This window comes from Eutrigla gurnardus (genome assembly GCF_963514095.1).
Source record: "Eutrigla gurnardus genome assembly, chromosome: 5".
In the NCBI taxonomy this organism is placed as follows: Eukaryota; Metazoa; Chordata; class Actinopteri; order Perciformes; family Triglidae; genus Eutrigla; species Eutrigla gurnardus.
This window is the reverse complement of record NC_139919.1, coordinates 22,843,385-22,862,881: the sequence shown is the minus strand read 5'-3', so window position 1 is coordinate 22,862,881 and position 19,497 is coordinate 22,843,385. Positions and strand designations below refer to the sequence as shown.

At 43.4% G+C, this 19,497-nt stretch overlaps 3 protein-coding genes across 3 annotated transcripts in view; all 3 read left to right on the top strand.

Moving 5' to 3' along the window:
• The window catches only part of klb (klotho beta), a gene marked incomplete at its 5' end in the record, with an annotated part of 5,400 nt that extends 501 nt beyond the window's left edge, over positions 1 to 4,899 (top strand). The window contains 7 exon segments of the mRNA XM_084009917.1: positions 5 to 88; positions 91 to 290; positions 1,227 to 1,740; positions 1,821 to 2,089; positions 2,199 to 2,455; positions 2,565 to 3,496; positions 3,898 to 4,899. Of these exon segments, the coding sequence (XP_083866043.1) occupies positions 5 to 88; positions 91 to 290; positions 1,227 to 1,740; positions 1,821 to 2,089; positions 2,199 to 2,455; positions 2,565 to 3,496; positions 3,898 to 4,313 (2,672 nt within the window). The 3' untranslated portion in view covers positions 4,314 to 4,899.
• A 617-nt stretch (positions 4,900 to 5,516) lies between these two features.
• Positions 5,517 to 11,430, top strand: ube2ka (ubiquitin-conjugating enzyme E2Ka). The gene is made up of 7 exons (XM_084009133.1): positions 5,517 to 5,825; positions 6,454 to 6,547; positions 6,794 to 6,852; positions 6,984 to 7,066; positions 7,563 to 7,662; positions 9,928 to 10,056; positions 10,149 to 11,430. The coding sequence occupies exons 1-7, from the start codon at positions 5,763 to 5,765 to the stop codon at positions 10,221 to 10,223; spliced, it is 603 nt and encodes a 200-aa protein (XP_083865259.1). The 5' UTR covers positions 5,517 to 5,762; the 3' UTR covers positions 10,224 to 11,430.
• Positions 11,431 to 12,808: 1,378 nt separating this feature from the next.
• LOC311013968 (neuronal acetylcholine receptor subunit alpha-9-II) lies at positions 12,809 to 17,680 on the top strand. Its single transcript, XM_084010291.1, has 6 exons — positions 12,809 to 13,076; positions 13,628 to 13,773; positions 15,107 to 15,261; positions 15,974 to 16,154; positions 16,304 to 16,655; positions 16,876 to 17,680. The coding sequence occupies exons 1-6, from the start codon at positions 13,028 to 13,030 to the stop codon at positions 17,631 to 17,633; spliced, it is 1,641 nt and encodes a 546-aa protein (XP_083866417.1). The 5' UTR covers positions 12,809 to 13,027; the 3' UTR covers positions 17,634 to 17,680.
• The last annotated feature ends 1,817 nt before the right edge of the window (positions 17,681 to 19,497 follow it).

The window sequence follows — 19,497 nt, the reverse complement described above, 5'->3', positions numbered from 1 at the left end:
ATAGAGGGCCTTCTGGAAAAGAGAATCGAGCCCATCGTCACCCTCTATCACTGGGACCTGCCGCAAGCCTTGCAGGAGCGCTACGGAGGCTGAAAAATGACACACTTGTGGAACTGTTTGAAGAGTACGCTGCCTTTTGTTTCCACACGTTTGGGAGCCGTGTTAGGTACTGGCTCACAATGCATAATCCATACCTGGTGGCTGTGCAGGGGTATGGGACAGGTGTGCACGCTCCTGGAGAAACAGGGGGTCCCGCTGGCTCACTCATCGTGGCCCACAACCTGATCAGGGTAAGTTAGACAGGGTCAAATGATTTAATAGGTGTCTGTTAATATAGTGTGTACTCATATTGTGCTTTATCTGCTAATGATTCTCATTGTCTGTAAACTTTGAACCTCTGCAGTAAGTATATGAGTTAATGGTGCTCAATGATGTTTGCATCCTCAAAACACAAGAAAGCAGTGCGAGCACAGACTGAATCAAATCAATTCAGACAATGTATGAACATGTACTTGTAACTAGTGCAGCCAAGTACAAATCCTGACTTGGTCATTTTTATTTTATCTCCCCGATGTCCAGCTGACCATATTTCATTTGACAGATTTGTGATCAGTAAACAGGACACTTGAAGAGACGTTGAGGTCAAAGTCCACCACATCAGCATTTCTGTGCTGGAGCATAACAGTGTGTGACAGGAAGTCATGGAGATATGCCTCATTAATAATCCCTCACATTTATACAGTCTAACACAGACAGTGTGTAGACAGCTAACACCGTGCAGATGACATGAACAAGGAGAGATTATCTGGTGTCAAAGTTTGTTTTTAATAATAACTCTATCCACCTAAGGAAGATATGTCCTGGCTCCATTTGTTTGTTGCTCATCTGTTAGTTAGAGATATCTCAATGAACCGTATACAGCTTTAAATTAAACTTTGTGAAAATAAGTTATTCTTTTCTCATCAACTGCTGTATTTACAGCAATATGTATTTTTTTAAATGCATGTTGGACCTTTTTCACAGCATGACATTTTGACTTATGGAGGGAAAAGAACACTTATACTGATGCTAAGAAACTGTCTGTTCTGTTCAAGTGTGACCCAGTAAACTGAAGTTAAATGAAATTCAGCCATCATTTTAATATTTACGTGTGCTTTTCCTACTGTAGCATGTACAATTGAGCGGTGCACGGTGTGTAATAATAACGTGTCTGCTGTGATTTCCAGGCACATGCCAAAGCATGGCACACCTACAACTCTCGCTTCCGTCCAGCTCAGAAAGGTAAAGTGTCCATTGTTTTGGGGTCCCACTGGGTCGAGCCTCCAAGAGGCCAAGTCACAGCTGGTAATGTTGACCTTTGCCAGCAGTCAATAGAGACTGCCCTTGGCTGGTTTGCCAACCCCATCTTTGGTGATGGGGACTACCCGGTCTCTTTAAAAATCAAACATGGGGCCCTCTTGCCCACATTCTCCCCTGAGGAGAAGCTCTGGGTGCAGAAAACAGCTGACTTTTTCGCTCTGTCCTTCGGGCCCAACAACCTCCGTCTGGGCAGAAGCCTGATCCTGTATGGGCAGACTTTGACACCAGACCTGAGGCGCATACTTGGTTGGATAAAGCTGGAGTATGGGGACCCGAAGGTGCTGGTCACCGAGGGAGGCTGGTTTTCTGAAGCCAGTGTGGGAAAGGAGGACACGGTGGCCATTTACCTGATGAAGAAGTTTATCAACCAGGTCCTGCAAGGTAAGAGAAGATATGGAAACAAGCAAATAAGTCAACAGAAAAAAAACACTTTCCCCTTTAATGTTGTGTTTCCCTCATAGCCATCAAGTTTGACGATGTGCAGGTGATTGGCTACTGTGCCTGGTCGCTGGTGGATGGATTCGAGTGGAATTATGGCTTCACAATTAGGCGAGGCCTTTTCTACATTGATTTCAGCCAACCAAACCGATCCAGGACCCCCAAGACCACTGCTCACTACTACAGGCGTGTTATCACTGACAATGGTTTCCCCAGTGACAAAACCTCCACGGAGATAAAAGGCCGTTTCCCCTGCGAGTTTCATTGGGGTATTGCTGACTCCACCTTGCAGGTAAGAGGAGAGATAAACTGAGCAGACAAGTCAGAGATTGTACCCCCCAAAAATGCTAAATTTATTCCGTATTTACCCTGATATTCTTTTGTCTTTTTTGTTATTGTAGGTCCACTTCTACCCTTTCTCACCACAGTTTACTGACCCCCATTTGTACAGCTGGAACCTGACAGGGGATGGATTGTTGCGTCCAGTCCCAGGGGTGAAGATCCACACGAGACGAGCCCAGTGCACCGACTACTTGGCCATTCGTGGTCATCTTCGCCTATTTGCGTCCACTGGGGCATCGCACTACCGCTTCGCTCTAAACTGGTCTCTGATTTTACCCCGGGGAGACCTCTCTGATGTGAACACTGAAACTCTGAGGTAGAAATACACAAACACAAAAAAGATGATGATATGTGGCTCTGTCTGTCTTTCTGTCCACACGCATTAACTGGTGATTCTATAACCCTGTTTCATATTGTGATAAAAGGTACTACCGCTGTGTTCTGACTGAGCTCAAGAAGATGGACCTGAAGGCCGTCGTTATTCTCTACTACCCCACGCACAGAGCTCCATATCTGGGCTTGCCTGGGCCACTGCACGCTTCCGGCGGTTGGCTCAACTACAGCACGGTGGCTGCCTTTCAGGAATATGCAGCCCTGTGCTACCAGCAACTGGGTTCCTGGGTCCCGTACTGGATCACCGTCAATGAGCCAAACAGACTGATAGATGTGTATTCCAGTGGGAAAGAGAAGCATCAGGCAGCGCACAACCTTCTTCTGGCTCATGCAAAAGCCTGGAGGCTGTACGAGAGGGAACACTCAGCTCAACATAGAGCACTGGTATCACTTGCGTTACACGCTGACTGGGCCGAACCTGCAAACCCCTTCCTTGACTCACATACAGCAGCGACACAGAGATTCCTTTTGTTTGAGCTAGGTCGCTTCTTAGACCCATTGCTTGGGACTAGATATGAGGAGAAGCATAGCAAGGGCGACTATCCACAAGAAATGAGGGCATACCTGGAGGAGAGAGCTCGAGTAATGGGCCTCCCTGGATACACTCTTCCTAGCTTCACTGAGGCTGAGAGGGAGGAGCTGAGAGGGACATTGGGTTTTATTGCACTGAACCATTTTACCACCCGTTTGGTCTCTCCATATCCCCCCACACACAGCAATTTTCCGCAAAAACAACCGCCTGATCACGGCTGTCTAATCCTTTCTGACCCCACCTGGCCCTCCTCCAGTCTGGGGCAGGCTCTTGTGCCCCGGGGCCTGCGAAAGATCCTGAACTGGGTGAGCCAGAGGTATGGAGTGGGTCTGCCCATCGTTGTGACGGCCAGTGGGGTTGATGATCAGGCTCCTGTGGAGGACAAACTCAGGCAACACTTTCTCAGGAGTTACCTGCAGGAGGCTTTCAAAGGTAATGTTTCTCTTTGCTCAGTCATTTTTCAGTAGGAACGCAATTGACCTCAGGATGTTGACACAGAGGAACAGGCAATGCAGGTTTTATGATCTTCCTACTATAAAAGCCCGGATTTAATGAGAAACCAAGAAGATCATAAAAAAGGAGAGGAGGGGAGAGACAGTGTTGATCAGTGCTGTGTTCATACTTTGCCCTTTATGGCCCTCAGATCATCTGTTTTGCACGTGATATTTTCTAACATGGGTTTACCTTTTGGCATGAATTCTAAACATTTGTTTGTTTTTTTAATAGTAAAACAACGTATAACTGGGTCATTCATATCACTCGTATCAGGAGAAACTGGAGAGTCGATGAGTGATTCTTATCCTACTTTTCTCCTTTATGCTATTTGTCTCTAGCTCGCCAACTAGATGGAGTAAACTTGCATGGCTTCTACGTGTGGAAACTGCAAGATCGACATGCACCCCAGTTTGGCCTCTTCACCTCAACCCACCACCAATCCAAAGCCAAAGCCTCCATCGGCGTCTACAGAGAAATCATCCGTCGTGGTGGTTTCCCTGAAGACGACACCGTGCAGACATGCAGGTTTAGTGAGCGGCACGAACCTTGCTCTCTATGTGACTGGCTGTTCAAGAACAAAGCAATGATGGTCTTCGGAAGTTGCATCCTCATCACGGCCGTTATGTTGACAGCACTCGTCATCTTCGTGATCATCACCAGGAGAAACCAAACAAGAGGCAGGGGGCGGGGAATGAACAGGATGAGAAGAAGGGAAGGAGTCCCCGTATGCTCATGTCCACCTCTGAAGTTTTAACGGTAGAGATATTGACTTGCAGACAAACTGTGTGTGGCTCAAGAGAAGAGCAATGATGTATGATTGCGTCTGGTCCAATGATGCTTGTATCTGTGCGCGTGAACAATTACTGTTAAAACACGTCTATCCATTTCACTGTAATATTGGATTATTTAGATGGAGGGTAGTCGGTTAGGAATATTTGAAAACTCTTTTTTGTTAGTCTGTTGATAAAGTTAAATGACCATAAAATCAACAAATTTACTGAATGCCAAAGTCTGGCTGGCTTACATGTTCTTTTACGAAATGTGTTAATTGATTATGTGGGCTGTGTAGTTTATTATAAAGGAGGAGAATTGCTTTACCGTAACTATAACCTCCATTATTGAGAAAATAGGTTAGTGTCACGATTCTTGTAATGTCAGTCAGTGATTACTCTATTGTGTGGATCCAATTAAAATGGGATTTTAATATATTTTACACTATAAACAAACAAGTATACACAACATACGTTTAGTTCAGACTTCATTGTGAACTGCATAAATATATTTAAGAACACGTTTTTATAATAAAATACATATTTTTAAGTGGCATCCACTTTATTCCAACACCAGACATGTTTGCTGTTAGACGCCGAATGTATGAATCTCCACTGGACAATGATGCCCCCTAGTGAAACAATGTGGAACACGGATCTGTTTTTATGTTTAAAAATAAATCGGTAAAATACCAACACAAATAGTACAGTGTATCCTCATGTGTTGTGATCATGATTCCTAGGGGAATATCTTCAAAAGTATATCTTTGATTTTGTATAATGTGAAACAGATAGTTGAATATGGATCATAAGGTGGAAAAGAAAGAGGTCCTTGCTGCGGTAATGGAAAGAAATGGGCTCTTCACGTGAAACATACTTGAGACTTGAAAACTAATTTACAGCATTTTGACTAAAAGTAAATGATCACATAATGATTAAATGCAATCTGCCAGTCATTGTGTGACACCTTGTATAACTATTTTAGGTTTGATCACTTTTATTTTGCAGTTAAAGATGATGATCTAATATGCAACATACGTATTCATATGTTTTTTAAAGATCTAAATAACACCACCAATAATAACAATGATGCTAAATTATTCATCATCAACGGATTGACCAATGGGAGGAGGTGTTCGGGATGGCAATACAGGTCACATGACCCTCTCTCCTCCAGACTGCATGCAGTTTGGTATTAAAATGTTTTCGGTACGACCAACCGTTGCGTTGTAACACATTTGAGATGACAGATTCGCGTTGAGCTATTTTAAAGAATTATAACATCACATCGATAAACCGGGACTGACCGGCCAACGACGTTGCGGCTGTTTTGAGGTTGTACCCCCAAAAAAGTGCAGCGATACTGTAGGAAGAACAAGCTAGTCAGGTCGGACGGCGGCGAGGCCCCAACCGGACGGGAACCAGGGGGAACCATGGCCAACATCGCAGTTCAGAGGATAAAACGGGAGTTCAAGGAGGTGCTCAAGAGCGAAGAGGTTGGTTGTCATGGTTGCCAGTTAATTTTTTTGTTCCCTTTCGTCGTTTATGTATTTGACTAGGAGGCTGAATGCGAGTAACGCGTCGCTAACTGTCAGCTTTCTAATCACGAAGCTGCTAGCTGAAGCTAACTACGAGACACGGCGTCCAGTTTCCAGAATAGCCACCGACGCTCGTTATTACGATGCCGCTTTGAGATAGTTACTGTATAGGGTCTGACTGCTGTTAGCAGGAGTTTATCGGGTCCATGGAGGCATCGCTGCAAACAATTTAGCCCTGAGTTCATATTGCTAACGTGACTGGCTAGTTTACCATACCTTCTATGGTAACCGAGCTAGCCGTGTTAGCAAAGATAGGTTGTTGTGATCCGCGTGTTTGCCCGATGTTTGCTCCCACAAGTGTCCTCCTTGCATCGGCATAGATTAATCTTAACCCACGTTGGAGGGTGGATTACATGTGGATTCCGTGACATGTGTGCAACAAGTTGAGGTCAACTTTGGCTAATGCTGCGGGGCTGATGTCAACTTCTGCTGCATAGGCAGATTTTTGAGTTTGACAGCAAGCTAGCTTAACACTTTGGAGTCTGCTGGAGTTGTAACGCTTCGTTGCCTTTTTCACTCTTTCCAGACGAGCAAAAACCAGATAAAGGTGGATCTGGTGGATGAGAACTTCACAGAACTTAAGGGGGAGATAGCAGGACCTCCTGACACACCATATGAAGGTGAGGTGCTCGTTTAGACACTCTGGCTGTGGACATGGTTGCACAAGACTGTTATGTGATATCTGGCTTCACTGACACAACACCTTAATTTCTGAGAAGGCCTCACCAACTAACTATTTCAACATGCTTTTAATCCTTATTAATAATTAAACCAAAGCCATTTACATCTTAACAGTTACCCTCTTATCATACGATTTGAAATATTGTCCCAAATGTTGAATAATTGTGACACCTCATTTCTTCCAGGGGGTAGATATCAACTAGAAATTAAAATTCCAGAGACGTATCCATTCAATCCACCAAAGGTAGGGATTTATTACCGTCATTCATCCTGAGAACCATCCCTTTCCTTAAAGACATCGACTTGATAAATATTCCATTAACTGTGCTAATCCACAAATGATTTACCGTGTCCTATTTTCATTTAATCTCTCAGGTGAGGTTTATCACAAAGATCTGGCATCCCAACATCAGCTCAGTCACAGGTGCAATATGTCTGGACATTCTCAAAGACCAGTGGTGAGTGACTGTGTTCCGTCAACCCGAACATAATTCATCCATTACATACTTTTCTGGTCATGTAAGACAGTGTTTCCCTTCCAAAGCTGCTGCATTTTCAAAGTTGCTGTTCTAATGCCTTCTCCTGTCAATAGTGATATAACAATACGGTGCTCTTGTCAATAATTTAAACTAAAAATTGACGAGAAATATTTGAATATGCATTTAGCCCCGATATGTACTCATACTTATTATGATATATTTGTACAATATAAAACATAGGTACAGTGAAGTTAAATACATGAGTGAGCCTGATGATGTGGAAAGCAATCATTACTAATCCGAATAGGTGTCCAGGTACACTTGGATCAAATGTGTTTAAACCTGCTGGTCCACTATCATCTTAAGTATTGATGATATTGCCCACGCCACTCCCATGCAGTAACAGAGCACATGGGTTAAAGTCCATGACTTTATTTTGGTGTTGCACTAAACGATCTCCTGTATGTTCTTTCAGGGCAGCAGCGATGACACTGAGGACGGTCCTCCTGTCACTACAAGCCTTATTGGCAGCTGCAGAACCAGATGATCCACAGGACGCCGTGGTAGCCAATCAGGTGGGTGTGCAAGTGTATTTATGTTTTGACAATTGTATTGTGATATAGCTCATTTTTTCTGACACATCAGTTACAGTTGTCTAAAGTGATTACACCAAGGTTTCTCAGCTTATTATGTTGGTGTTTAAGCTAAAATAACTATCATAATGTTAGTTGGGGTTCCTGAGGGTTAGTCTATTGTGTTTTGCTACTTACACCCTACAGCCTCTCATGGTTTGTAGATGTGAAAAGGCTGTTAGGGTTGTTTGGAAGGTGTTGCACACCGATGTGACGTTTGCCATCTAGACGACGAGGCCCCGCAGTTTTCAGTTCAGCCTGTTGGAAAACTGATGGCATTCATCTCACAAACACATTTTCAAAACACAAACTGTATGCTGTGTGTGTGTTGGTTGCAAAGTTGTTTTTTTTTAGCCTGGTGGCTAGGCTAGCTGGTCGCTAGCTTTTGACACTTGGGCTTACAGACTGCAAATGTGATGGCTGAGTGTCAAACTTGAAAAACTGAAGGAAAGCATCACTTGTCTGGAAGTTGAGCGCAGAGAGAAAGACAAGCTCAACTTAGAGTTTCCCGCTGTCGCCTCGGCTCAGGCAAATTACCTCACTGTCCCGGACTCCTCTGGCTGTGCTGTCCTACTCCCATGACTGCTCCACTATAGTAGTGGACAATGATCTCACTCTTCTGTGGACCAACTCCATCATCATAGGAGCTCCAGAGTCTGAGGCTAGTTCAGCACAGCCCAAGATCCCAGGCTTTGCATGGAAGCAAAGAAGTTTGTGTTTATTGATGATTTTGACTTGTTCTGGGGGTGCACTGAATCCATCCCAGCTTTGAGGGCACACATGCAATGTCAGCAAACACATTTCACACTATCAACTAGCTAACAAGAAGCTCACACGATCAGGGTCAACAATTGCACCTGTTCTTAGCTGCTTTCCCCTCAACCTCCCTTAACAACAACTATCTACCTCAGGAGCCCCCCATCTAGCTTTCCAGCTCTTCTATTGTCAGTTTCACATAGTTTTAAGATTCCTGTACTTATTTTGCAAAGGTCTTCCAAACAAAACAGACTCTGCATACAAAGCAATATTTATAATTTAATAGAGATCCAGACCAAAACCCCAGCTCTAGCTCCAGTTCAGCTCCAAGCTAGCACAGAATACTAATATGGCTTTTCTTAATGTAAGATCCCTCTCCAACAAGACATTAATTGGATTTTTTTTCTTTTTTTTCCTACAGATTTAGATTTTATGTTGTTAACTGAATCCTGGCCAAAAAACGTGTATCTCAGTCAGCTCGCTGAATTGTGCCCTCCAGATTCTGACTGTGTCAGCTGACCTATTGTGGTGGCCTTGTTATTGTTTATTGAAAGCAAAAAACTGTGCTTGATCATTTTAGATAAATTATCATCTTATCTTGAAGATTCAAGCGTGGGGGGAAAAACATTTTTCAACAGCTTCTTGATGCTATGGAAAACAATCTGGTTTGTGTCAAATATCATAGTTCTGAGACAGCCCCTCTCAACTGCAGAAATAACCTTAATGAATGCTGACACAGGCATGTGATGAATTGTACTGCTGCCCGACTTAAGTGCTGTCTTTGACACAATTGATCCTGGCACTCTTTTAGATAGACTGATGCACTGCGTGGATTATTTGGTTCTCCCTATATATGCTTCCCCATCCCCTGTTTTAAGCAACATATCAAAACAAGAAATTAATGATTGGACAAGCTTTGTGATGACTGCATGGCCATCAAGCTCATAAATGGCTGTATTTCAGCCAAGTTCATTTGAATTTTTACAGAGGAGCTTTAGAAAGCATCCTGATTTGGAATCTTTACAAACGTGGCCTCCATGGCCCAGGACAGGAGGGCTCTAAACGGGGTGATTAAAACCCACCCAGAACATCATTGGTATTCATCTACCAAGCATCAATGATTCTGGTGAAAAGAGCCCAAAGGATATTAAAAGACAATATCCACCCCAGCCACAGCCTGTTCACCCTGCTGCTGTCTGTTGATTGTTAAAGGTGTGTGTGTGTGTGTGTCCTTCCTTGTAGCTTTGTTTAGCTGCAAAACAGTTTATGATGATGGGAAATCTACACCTGCATTACATTTAAAAGTGTACTACTATTCTGCTGGTATGCAGCCGTGTGCTTAGGGGATATAAGCCAAGTAGAGAAGCACAATGTGTCAGTAGTTGACAGTGTTGTGCGGATGAGTCCCTTTCAAACAAACTCACTGTTCTTCCACATTTGTTCCTCACACAGTACAAGCAGAATCCAGAGATGTTCAAACAGACAGCGAGACTCTGGTCTCATGTCTATGCAGGCGCTGCCGTCTCAAGTCCAGAGTACACACGCAAAATAGACAAACTCTGTGCCATGGGCTTTGAAAAAGTAAGGATCTCAACTTTTTTTCCCTCCCCTCCTCTGCACTGTCAAACGTTGCTGTAGAATAAAACCGTGTTTCTCAATGTTTTTCTTCCCAGAATGCAGTAATAGTGGCGTTGTCGTCGAAATCCTGGGAGGTGGAGTCGGCGACGGAGCTTCTGCTCAGTAACTGAATCTTGACACCCTCTTCATCTTCCTCTTGATCCGTATCGCCCTCCTCACACATACCTTCCCTCCTCCGAATTCCCTCTGTCTCATGGCGTCTTTCCCCCTGTTGCACCCTCTGTTTCACAGTGGACGCCTCACCTCCATGCCTCCCCTCTCCTCCTCCCCCACTCTATCCCGTCTGTGTGGCATCTCTCCTCCCCGTTCATCATCTCTGCTGTATCACACTCCAATTAGTCGCTCTGTGAGCTCTTCTCTTTGGTTTCTTTAAGGTCACTCCACTCCGCAACAATCAAAACTTCAACCACGCCTTCACCCCCTTTTTGAAGCAAATGTCAGACTTAAGACCCCATACTCACCCGCAACTCTCTCAGCTTTTTTTTTGGCTACGTCCAAGAAGCGGCTGTCAGCGGCTTATCCTTGCCTATGCAGTGCATTTACTTTAATTTGTGAAAAACATTTTGTAGGAGCAGGTCAAGCCATTCAAGGAGGCTCTTTTGGACCTGGTCATGATTTTTTTTTTACACACTTATGGGCTCATTTTCTAAACGGGGTTTGAGCCAAGTCCTAGACTAAACACATTTTTAAATTTGTATCTTTTTGCACTGTGTCGTAGTAACCTTCCATTTTAGGACCCTTGTAAATCATTTTCTTGTGCCATCACAGGGTTTTTTTTTTGAGGGCGTTACATATTTTGCGGTTACAATTGGGACATACTAATGAAATTGTGGGAAAGTAAATATAGTGCACCAGATAGCATGGCGTTATACAGACAACATATAGGACAAGGCTTATTCCCTGTTCTGGAAACCTGCTCATAAAGTGTCACACAGGTGTTCACACAGTAGCCATACTCCATACTTCATGCCACGTTTTCCCCACCTCAACTGCCTGATAAACCCAAAGCTCCTGCAGCAAACCCCAGCTTCTCGACATCGCTTACGACACCTGTCCCTTTCCCCACATTTTAAAAAAAAACTTTTATTTGGTTTTGGCCTCCTGCAGGAATACATTTGGATTCTTGTTTTTAAACTGAAAGAAAAGGAACAAACGAAATACATGATCAGCAGAAACACAACCTGTCACGAGTCTGAATGGGGGGGAAAAAAAGGTAAAAATGAGTTTAAAAAAGATTGCATCATCTTAACTACGCCAACAGATAAATATGTCAAGGATTCATCTGTAAATAAAGATATTAAAGTCTGTGTAAATTAATCCACCTTTTGTCCTTTCTGTGACATATCTTTGCTGTGCCGTGTGATATTTCTCAACTGGAATAATTTCCTCCCTTTTTGAAAAAACAGCCAGAAACTACCTGGCAACAATATAATATCCAATCACATTCAGATTATTTTAGGTCTAAGCCCGTCACAATATTAATATGTGTGTAAATATAAAATAGATATACTGTTTTTGCTTGGTGGTGTTTAGGATCCAGCTTGTTTAGGATAAGCTTGTTTGGCTGTGCATACATTTGAATAAAAACTAGGCTACGGCACTAACTTTACGAGACCAAATTGAACCTACAGGGAATTACATTCCCAGTGAAAATAGAGCAAGCGAGCCGATTTAGATGAGGAATGTGCATGCGGAATTGCTGCGGAATGGATTATGCATATGTGCGTTTCTGTGCATTGGACTTGTTCAGCATACTGCTGTAATGTAATGTGCCTGGTTGAGCGAGCTAATTCCTAGATTTGGAGCATCGACAAGGAAGTGATGCAGGCACTTGTGATGTTCACAGATCACCTTGCTTACAGTGAGGCACACGCTGAGAATGAGCACAGTAACAGATGGCCTGCCTGGTGGCATGTTGTGCCATGCTGAACCTCTCCAAGAACCCCTGGCGTTGATCTGATCACTGCCTTACAGCCTGCGTGTTCACACCAAACGGAAGAAAAGGCTGCCATTGTTTTTTTGTTTTTTTACTTCTACTGAACTGCAGTATGTAGTATAGGTCCTTAGAATGACCTCAGGGACGGTATTGCAGTATACCAGCAGGTTTCCCATGCATCCCAAGTGACAAAAGCTAATTTTGTATATTTCCACTGGATGTTGGTATATCTCTCCAACCATCCCCCCAAAAAGGCATGCCTCCTGGCTCGTCTAATGGCACTGAGACGATCACTCTGTTATTAAAATGCACACCAAGTGAATTACCTTGGTGCAGGTTCAACAGGACTCCACTTAGCACACCAACCTGGAAAAGATAATTCACATTAGGATTAGTAGTTTAACTGTTAATAGAAATTTTATTCATAATTTATAATGTATAAATACAAACTGCAGAAAGTGCATCAGGTTGACTGAAACTCCATCATTTCCTTTGTTACTTTACATTTAATGACATATGACGAAGTGATGATTATTTATTTCCACACTGGCCATAATGTTAATTGAATGTATGACTGATGTTTTCTCCTCCATGTACGCTCCCCGGTGTTGGCAGCACGTTGCAAGAGCGGGCCAGCAGCTCACCTGACTGCCTCCCTGTGACTGACAGCTGAATAGCCCGCCGTGTGGTGAGGCGATGATTCGCGGGCGTCCTGTTTCCTCTCGGTCCGCTGCTGCTGCTATGTGATAGCCGGAGTTTTATTCCGCGGCTCACTCAGCAGACAGACGCGCGCGGCCTCCCCTGCCAAGCGGTAAGAGCCGGTCTGACCGCGAGGACGGCCGGATGAGATGGTGCCCTGCTATCTGAAACTGAGTTTAACTGGGGTTGAACGGCCACCATGTCGGCCTGTTAGATGATGAAACCTTCTGACTGCCGCTCACGGTTCGCTTTTATTTCTTCTGGGAGGCGTTAAAAAAAATGCTCAACATGATTCCAATCATCTGTCTGGCGATGCTGCTTCCTGAAGGTGAGTCGGACGATATGGATCTCTTTGCTATTGTTGATAAGTTTGTACTATTTTAACTTGTTTAAGCTACGCACGTGGTCCCCCAAATAAAATATATAATAATGTTAAAGCATTGCCGTGTGCGTAATTACGCACAAACCGACTTTTAATTGAGAGCAGTCCAGTTACGTTGATGTTATATATATTTTATGAAAATCTGGCTTTCAAACCATTCCCCAAGGCATCCAAAGAGCTTAATGTATTAATATTATTAGTATATAGTGTTCACACACACCTGTTCGGGATTCACTAGGAGGAATTGGACTTTCAAAGCAAAAAACTACATAATTTTTCACATTACAATAGTTTTTCCATTCTACAACAATATCATTATATTCAATCACATACATGCAATCACAACAGTAACGCACAATCAGTACAACGTGAGGAAAAATACAGCTTAAACCAAGAGTTTGTTCAGAAGTAATGGCACAAACTGCTCTGTTAAAAAGCACTGGGTTTGTTTTGTCCAAAACGTTAAAATGATGCTGATCACCTCTCTCCCCCTCCAGTGGCTCAGTCGGCTCAGGGTCACTATGCCCACAAGCTTCTGAACGATTTGATGGAGAATTATTCCAGCGCTCTGCGGCCTGTGGATGACACAGACAGCGCCCTCAACGTCACCTTACAGATCACCCTTTCTCAGATCAAAGACATGGTGGGTACCAGGGCTGGATCCTTATATCGAAATGCACAAGTGCTCCTTGAAGGCCTATGTGAAGTTTTTATCCAACCATAATTTATTATTGTAATTAATTAATGATTAAAAAAGCACATCTCCTTAAACGAGACAACAGGACTATCCACAACATATATTATTTAGAATCTGTAACTGTTTATCTATGATCTCTCCTATATTATATTACCTCTGTGGATGAAGCCGTCATTCACACAAAGTTTTTATTAAAGAGCAGGAAATATTTTGTATTGTTTTGATGCATAATATGTGACTATTTCCCATAATTATTACGAGCTCATTCTGCATTACATCACCATAAACTCAACTCGACTCAGCTTTATTTATAAAGCACGTTAAAAACAACAGCAGCTGAAACAAACTGCTGTACATTAATAATAAAAAATATAAAAACATAAAGTAATACAAGATTTAAAACAATAAAAACGATACAATAAAGCAAGAAGAAAGTCTCAAGCTGGGTTAAAAGCCAAGGGTTTTAAGATATGTTTTTAAAACGGGCAGTGAAGGAGCCTGTCTAACGTGCAAAGGCAAACCATTCCATAATTTTGGAGCAGCTACCGAAAAAGCAATAGTCATCTTCTTGGCTGCTCAATTAGTCACATTACACCCCTGGTTACAGTAAAACGACCTAGTGGTAATCCCCGAGATCATGCAAGTACTCACACTAGTCTCAACCTACAAGAAGATGTTACATTTGAATACATTTTTACTGTGTTTTCATGGACGCTGCGGTCACCAAAGGATGACTTTGTGGATGTGGATGTGGATGGATGACAGACAGCGCCGGGCTTACTGTTACTCAGCGGGCTCAGGTTCCTGTTCTGGTTCATTGCTGTGTCAGCACACAGTCAATTTGCACTTGTATGTTGTGCACATGTGTGAGGATGTGCTTGAAGAGAGGAAACGGCTCTCCTACTGTATTTGACATCTCTGTGGTGCCTGATGTTAGTTTGTCACAGGAGTGAACATACAATCAATGTGCGTGTTGGAGTATCTTATTCCACAAAGCCTTTATGTTTTCATTGGTTCGCTTCAGTGAAGCTCCAGCAGCGATACCAAAACCATCCCCGTCCACCCCCATCGGCCGGCTACTCCGCTCATCCACCTGATCTTGACGGACGGGTCTGGGTTTCAGCAGTTGTGATAATCCGAGCCCCTCGTAATGCTGGTAGTTAATGAGCAACAGAGAATTGAGAAGGAGACCAAGAGGATCTCTCCTTAAGCTGCTGTATCCATTGTGCGTATATAAGTATGTGCGTGTCTTTTCCCATCTGTGCGATTGTGACTGAAGGATGAGAGGAACCAGGTGCTGATCGCCTACCTGTGGATCAGGCAGACGTGGCACGATGCTTACCTGAAGTGGGATAAAGAGGACTACGACGGACTGGAGGTGATCCACATTCCCAGCAGCCTTGTGTGGAGGCCAGACCTTGTCCTTTATAACAAGTACGCCCGTACGTCACACACACACACACACACACACACACACACACACACACACACACATACACACACACACACACACACACACACACACACACTTACACACTTCCTGATCTTCATGGTTTTATGCTCTGTTATTGCAGCTCTATGTTTATTCCAACAACAGACAAGATATACACACATTTGCCCTTGCGAGCCACTTCCACAGCCTGACTAACATTACTCAAGGGTGCGTCACTAATGAGCTCACTAATTGTAAGATTATCATTATAATTTAACAGTAACAAGCTTCTTAAATTATGAGTAAAAAATGTCAGCTAAAACAGAGGAAATAGAAATATGCATTTAATATATAGGTAAATATTTGTTCATAAGCATACATTTTAACATTGTTGTCTAACAGTCACTCGCATACAGAGATCATATGTCAAACATAAACTATATGTTCTGTTTTTTTAGTTTACTACACCATTTTTTTTATCACAGATTATGTAATATAAGTATATTGTAATAAATCCTGATTAAAGTGGCCATAATCATGTAATATATACAATGCGCTAACAATATATGTTAATATATACCAGTGTATTAATGGACTCCACTTCAAAAAACCTTGCAATAAATGTATCAGTGATCACAGAGCATGGAATAAACTGTTTTTTTTAAACTAAATAACACATGAGTTGTTTGCATCAACCTTTTTCTCCTCCACCAGAGCCGACGATGACTTCTCAGGGCCGATGGACACCAACGTGAGGCTGCGCTACAATGGGGAGATAACCTGGGATGCTCCTGCCATCACCAAGAGCTCTTGTGAGGTGGACGTCTCCTACTTCCCCTTTGACAGCCAGGAATGTAACCTGACGTTTGGTTCCTGGACCTACAATGGCAACCAGGTGTGTAGAAAAAAAAGACTCACTCGGTCTGTGTGTGCATAAGTGTGTGTATGCATTTGATGGATTTGTCTTCACTTGGAAGGTGTAAGTGGGTGGAGCTTGTTGTGTGCCTCCTCCACCATCTACTCATCCCTTACACCTAATTCCAGGTAGACATCATTATGGGCATGGACAGCGGCGACCTGTCGGACTTTGTGAAAAATGTGGAGTGGGAGTGTCACGGGATGCCGGCCACCAAGAGCGTCAGGATGTACGGCTGTTGCTCTGACCCGTACCCAGACATCACATACACGGTGCTCCTGCAGCGCCGCTCCTCCTTCTACATCTTCAACCTCCTCCTCCCCTGCTTCCTCATCTCCTTCCTGGCTCCCCTGGGTTTCTACTTGCCTGCCGACTCCGGGGAGAAGGTTTCCCTCGGGGTGACCGTTCTCCTGGCCCTCACTGTGTTCCAGCTGATGGTGGCTGAAAGCATGCCTCCATCCGAGAGTGTGCCCCTGATAGGTAAGAGAGTGTTTGTGTTAAGACCAATAGGTAGAGCAGCTATTATATAATACAATATTATAGAGGCTTGCAATCCTGTCTTTTAAATAAAGCCTCTGTACTGTTTATACATTTTTGAGTAAAATCTCCACTGACAACCAAAGAAATTATTATTATTGTTTTTTCTAGTTCTAAGAGCAAATTCAGCTCCAGTCTGCTTTTGTTCCTATCTGTTGCACAGGGAAGTACTATATTGCCACCATGACCATGGTCACAGCCTCCACATCTCTCACCATATTCATCATGAACATCCACTTCTGTGGTGCAGAGGCCAAACCAGTCCCCCACTGGGCAAAAGTCCTCATCATTGACTACATGTCAAAGATTTTCTTTGTTTATGAGGTGGGCGAGAACTGTGCCTCTGCCTCCTCCTCCTCCTCTTCGTCTTCTCACTTCCCCCAGGAAGACACCCGTCACCAGCACCTCAACTCCCATATCCATGCGAATGGAAAACCAGTCGGTCACAGTGGCCGACAGGACTGGCAGGGTCACAAATACCCCAGACCTCAGACCCCCAAGCCACAACACCATCCCAGAGTGAAAACCCAGCACCACATCACCAGAGAGGAGAGGAGCCAGCCAGCCTTCTCCAGCTTTGCACCCGGGAAATACGAAGGCTCTAATGGGAAAATCCCTACAGGTGACTGCTGTAAAGAAGACCAGAAGGTCCCCTGCTGCCTTGAAGACAAAAAGCCTCCACCTCAAGGCCCCACTGTGACCTTTGGCCCCTGTGTGTTCTGCAGTGGCTTCCCCGGTGTAGACACCAAGCTGGTGCGCAACGTCGAATATATTGCAAACTGTTTCCGAGAGCAGAGGGCCACATGCGCCAAAGGGGCAGAATGGAAGAAGATCGCTAAGGTGATGGACAGATTCTTCATGTGGATCTTCTTTATCATGGTCTTCCTCATGAGCATCCTCATCATTGGGAAAGCACCGTGATGCCTTTTTTTAAAAATAACATGTAAGTTGAAATATATATGGACTTTGTGGGTTTTTCTTTATTAATAATAACGATATAATTTACAGTGATTAATAAATAAACATTTTATTTTGCCTTCACTATTTTTGGCTTTTTCCATACAGCGCGTGTTGTATTCTTGAACATGAAGAGAAAGTTAAAACCCATGATTTCTTACACATAATATGGTTTTGATATACATCATCCGACCATTCAAAACATGTAACGGGATCTTCACTTAACTTAAATTATGAGCAGTGGAGACGGCGCATGTGTTATTCACTACTGTGAAATCAGACTCCTGTGACTGAGAGACCCAGAATCATTTCTCTCTTTAAAATCATCCAGTGAATAGTTAATGAGCACGCTTTGTTTGTAGCACAGCCAGGGCAGTGAGGATGTAAGGTAATATGGAGCATTAATTATGTACCACGACGAGCACACTCTGACACCCCCCCTCTTCTAAAAAACCCATACCTTGAACTTGGAAAGTCAAATCACTGTGTGTGTGTGTGTGTGTGTGTGTGTGTGTGTGTGTGTGTGTGTGTGTGTGTGTGTGTGTGTGTGTGTGTAATATGATGTATTGGTATAGATGTTCCTCTCCTATATCACTCGTATAATGACCCCCTAAATTTATAGGGAATCCAATTAACAGAAGAGTGAGAAAGGAGACAGAATGGTACTAAAGAAAACAGTAATTATTATTTTTTTCAACACAATACCATAATCTTCCAGTAGAGGGGGCTCATTCCCTACATACCACTCAGGTGGCGGATGCCCCAGAGCATGTAATGGGAATCTGCATGTGGCAACGTGAGTGCACAAGATCTATGCTTCAGAATGATTCCCACTGTCTTTTCATCATCTAGTCACAACATGTCACAGCTGAGAAGTGGGGGAGAAAGATTAGCAAGTCATTTATCAGTCCTCCATGTTATTATATGGCAAGAGACGATACATCTCACTGCAAATTCATAAATCTGGAGGCTATAAATGAGTGTGGGTTAGTGAGGGAAAGATTGTGGGGCAGCAGGCAGCACATCTGTCTCTTTGGTGAGCAGAAATCAAACAGGATTATTGTTTTTTTTTTTTAAATATCCTCCTCTCCAAAGTTATTTTCATGCTGAAGCACGATGCACGTCACATCCCAAGTGAGAATATCTTCCACTTTCTGTCTGAGGGATGCCGCCTGCGTTGCTCTCCACTGCTTGTTGAGCTCCAGGGGCCACAGCAGGCTGTCATCACCATGGGAGATATCAGGGGAAGTGTGAACCATGTAATGTGGCTCAGGCACCAGGAGGACAGACTGCTGGGGAAATAACCAAGTGCTTTAGAAAATATCACGTGGAGAAGCATTGTCTATGTAAAAAACACAACCAGAAAATGACTGACTGACCAATTAATGACTAACCAGGGCTGGAAAAGAATGAAGTACCTTTTTTTTCAGGTTAGATTTTAGAGCGTTACTGAAAACAAACATAAAAGAATGAGCTGACAATATGTTTTTTGTGCAGAGCCAGATTTCAAACAGGGGAGTGCTCAAAGTGTAACCATGTTGCTTTCTATTGTAATATGTGTATTTGTGAGTTTTGCATAGACACACAGCAGCAGATTGTGGTGCAAAGAGTGGATGATATAGCAGAGGGGGGGCCCTCGGACCGTCCAGCAGCTCCATGCCATCTGCAGCTGATTTAGGTTTATGTATTACTGTCCACCAGCGTTGTCATTGGCTTTGGTTTGACATAATGCCGCGTAAAACTTTAACACGCCCGCTGTGTGCCAGATATAGTCCGAGTGCATCCAGCGTTTTAAAGAGATTAATTAATTCTCAATCCGTGAAGAACA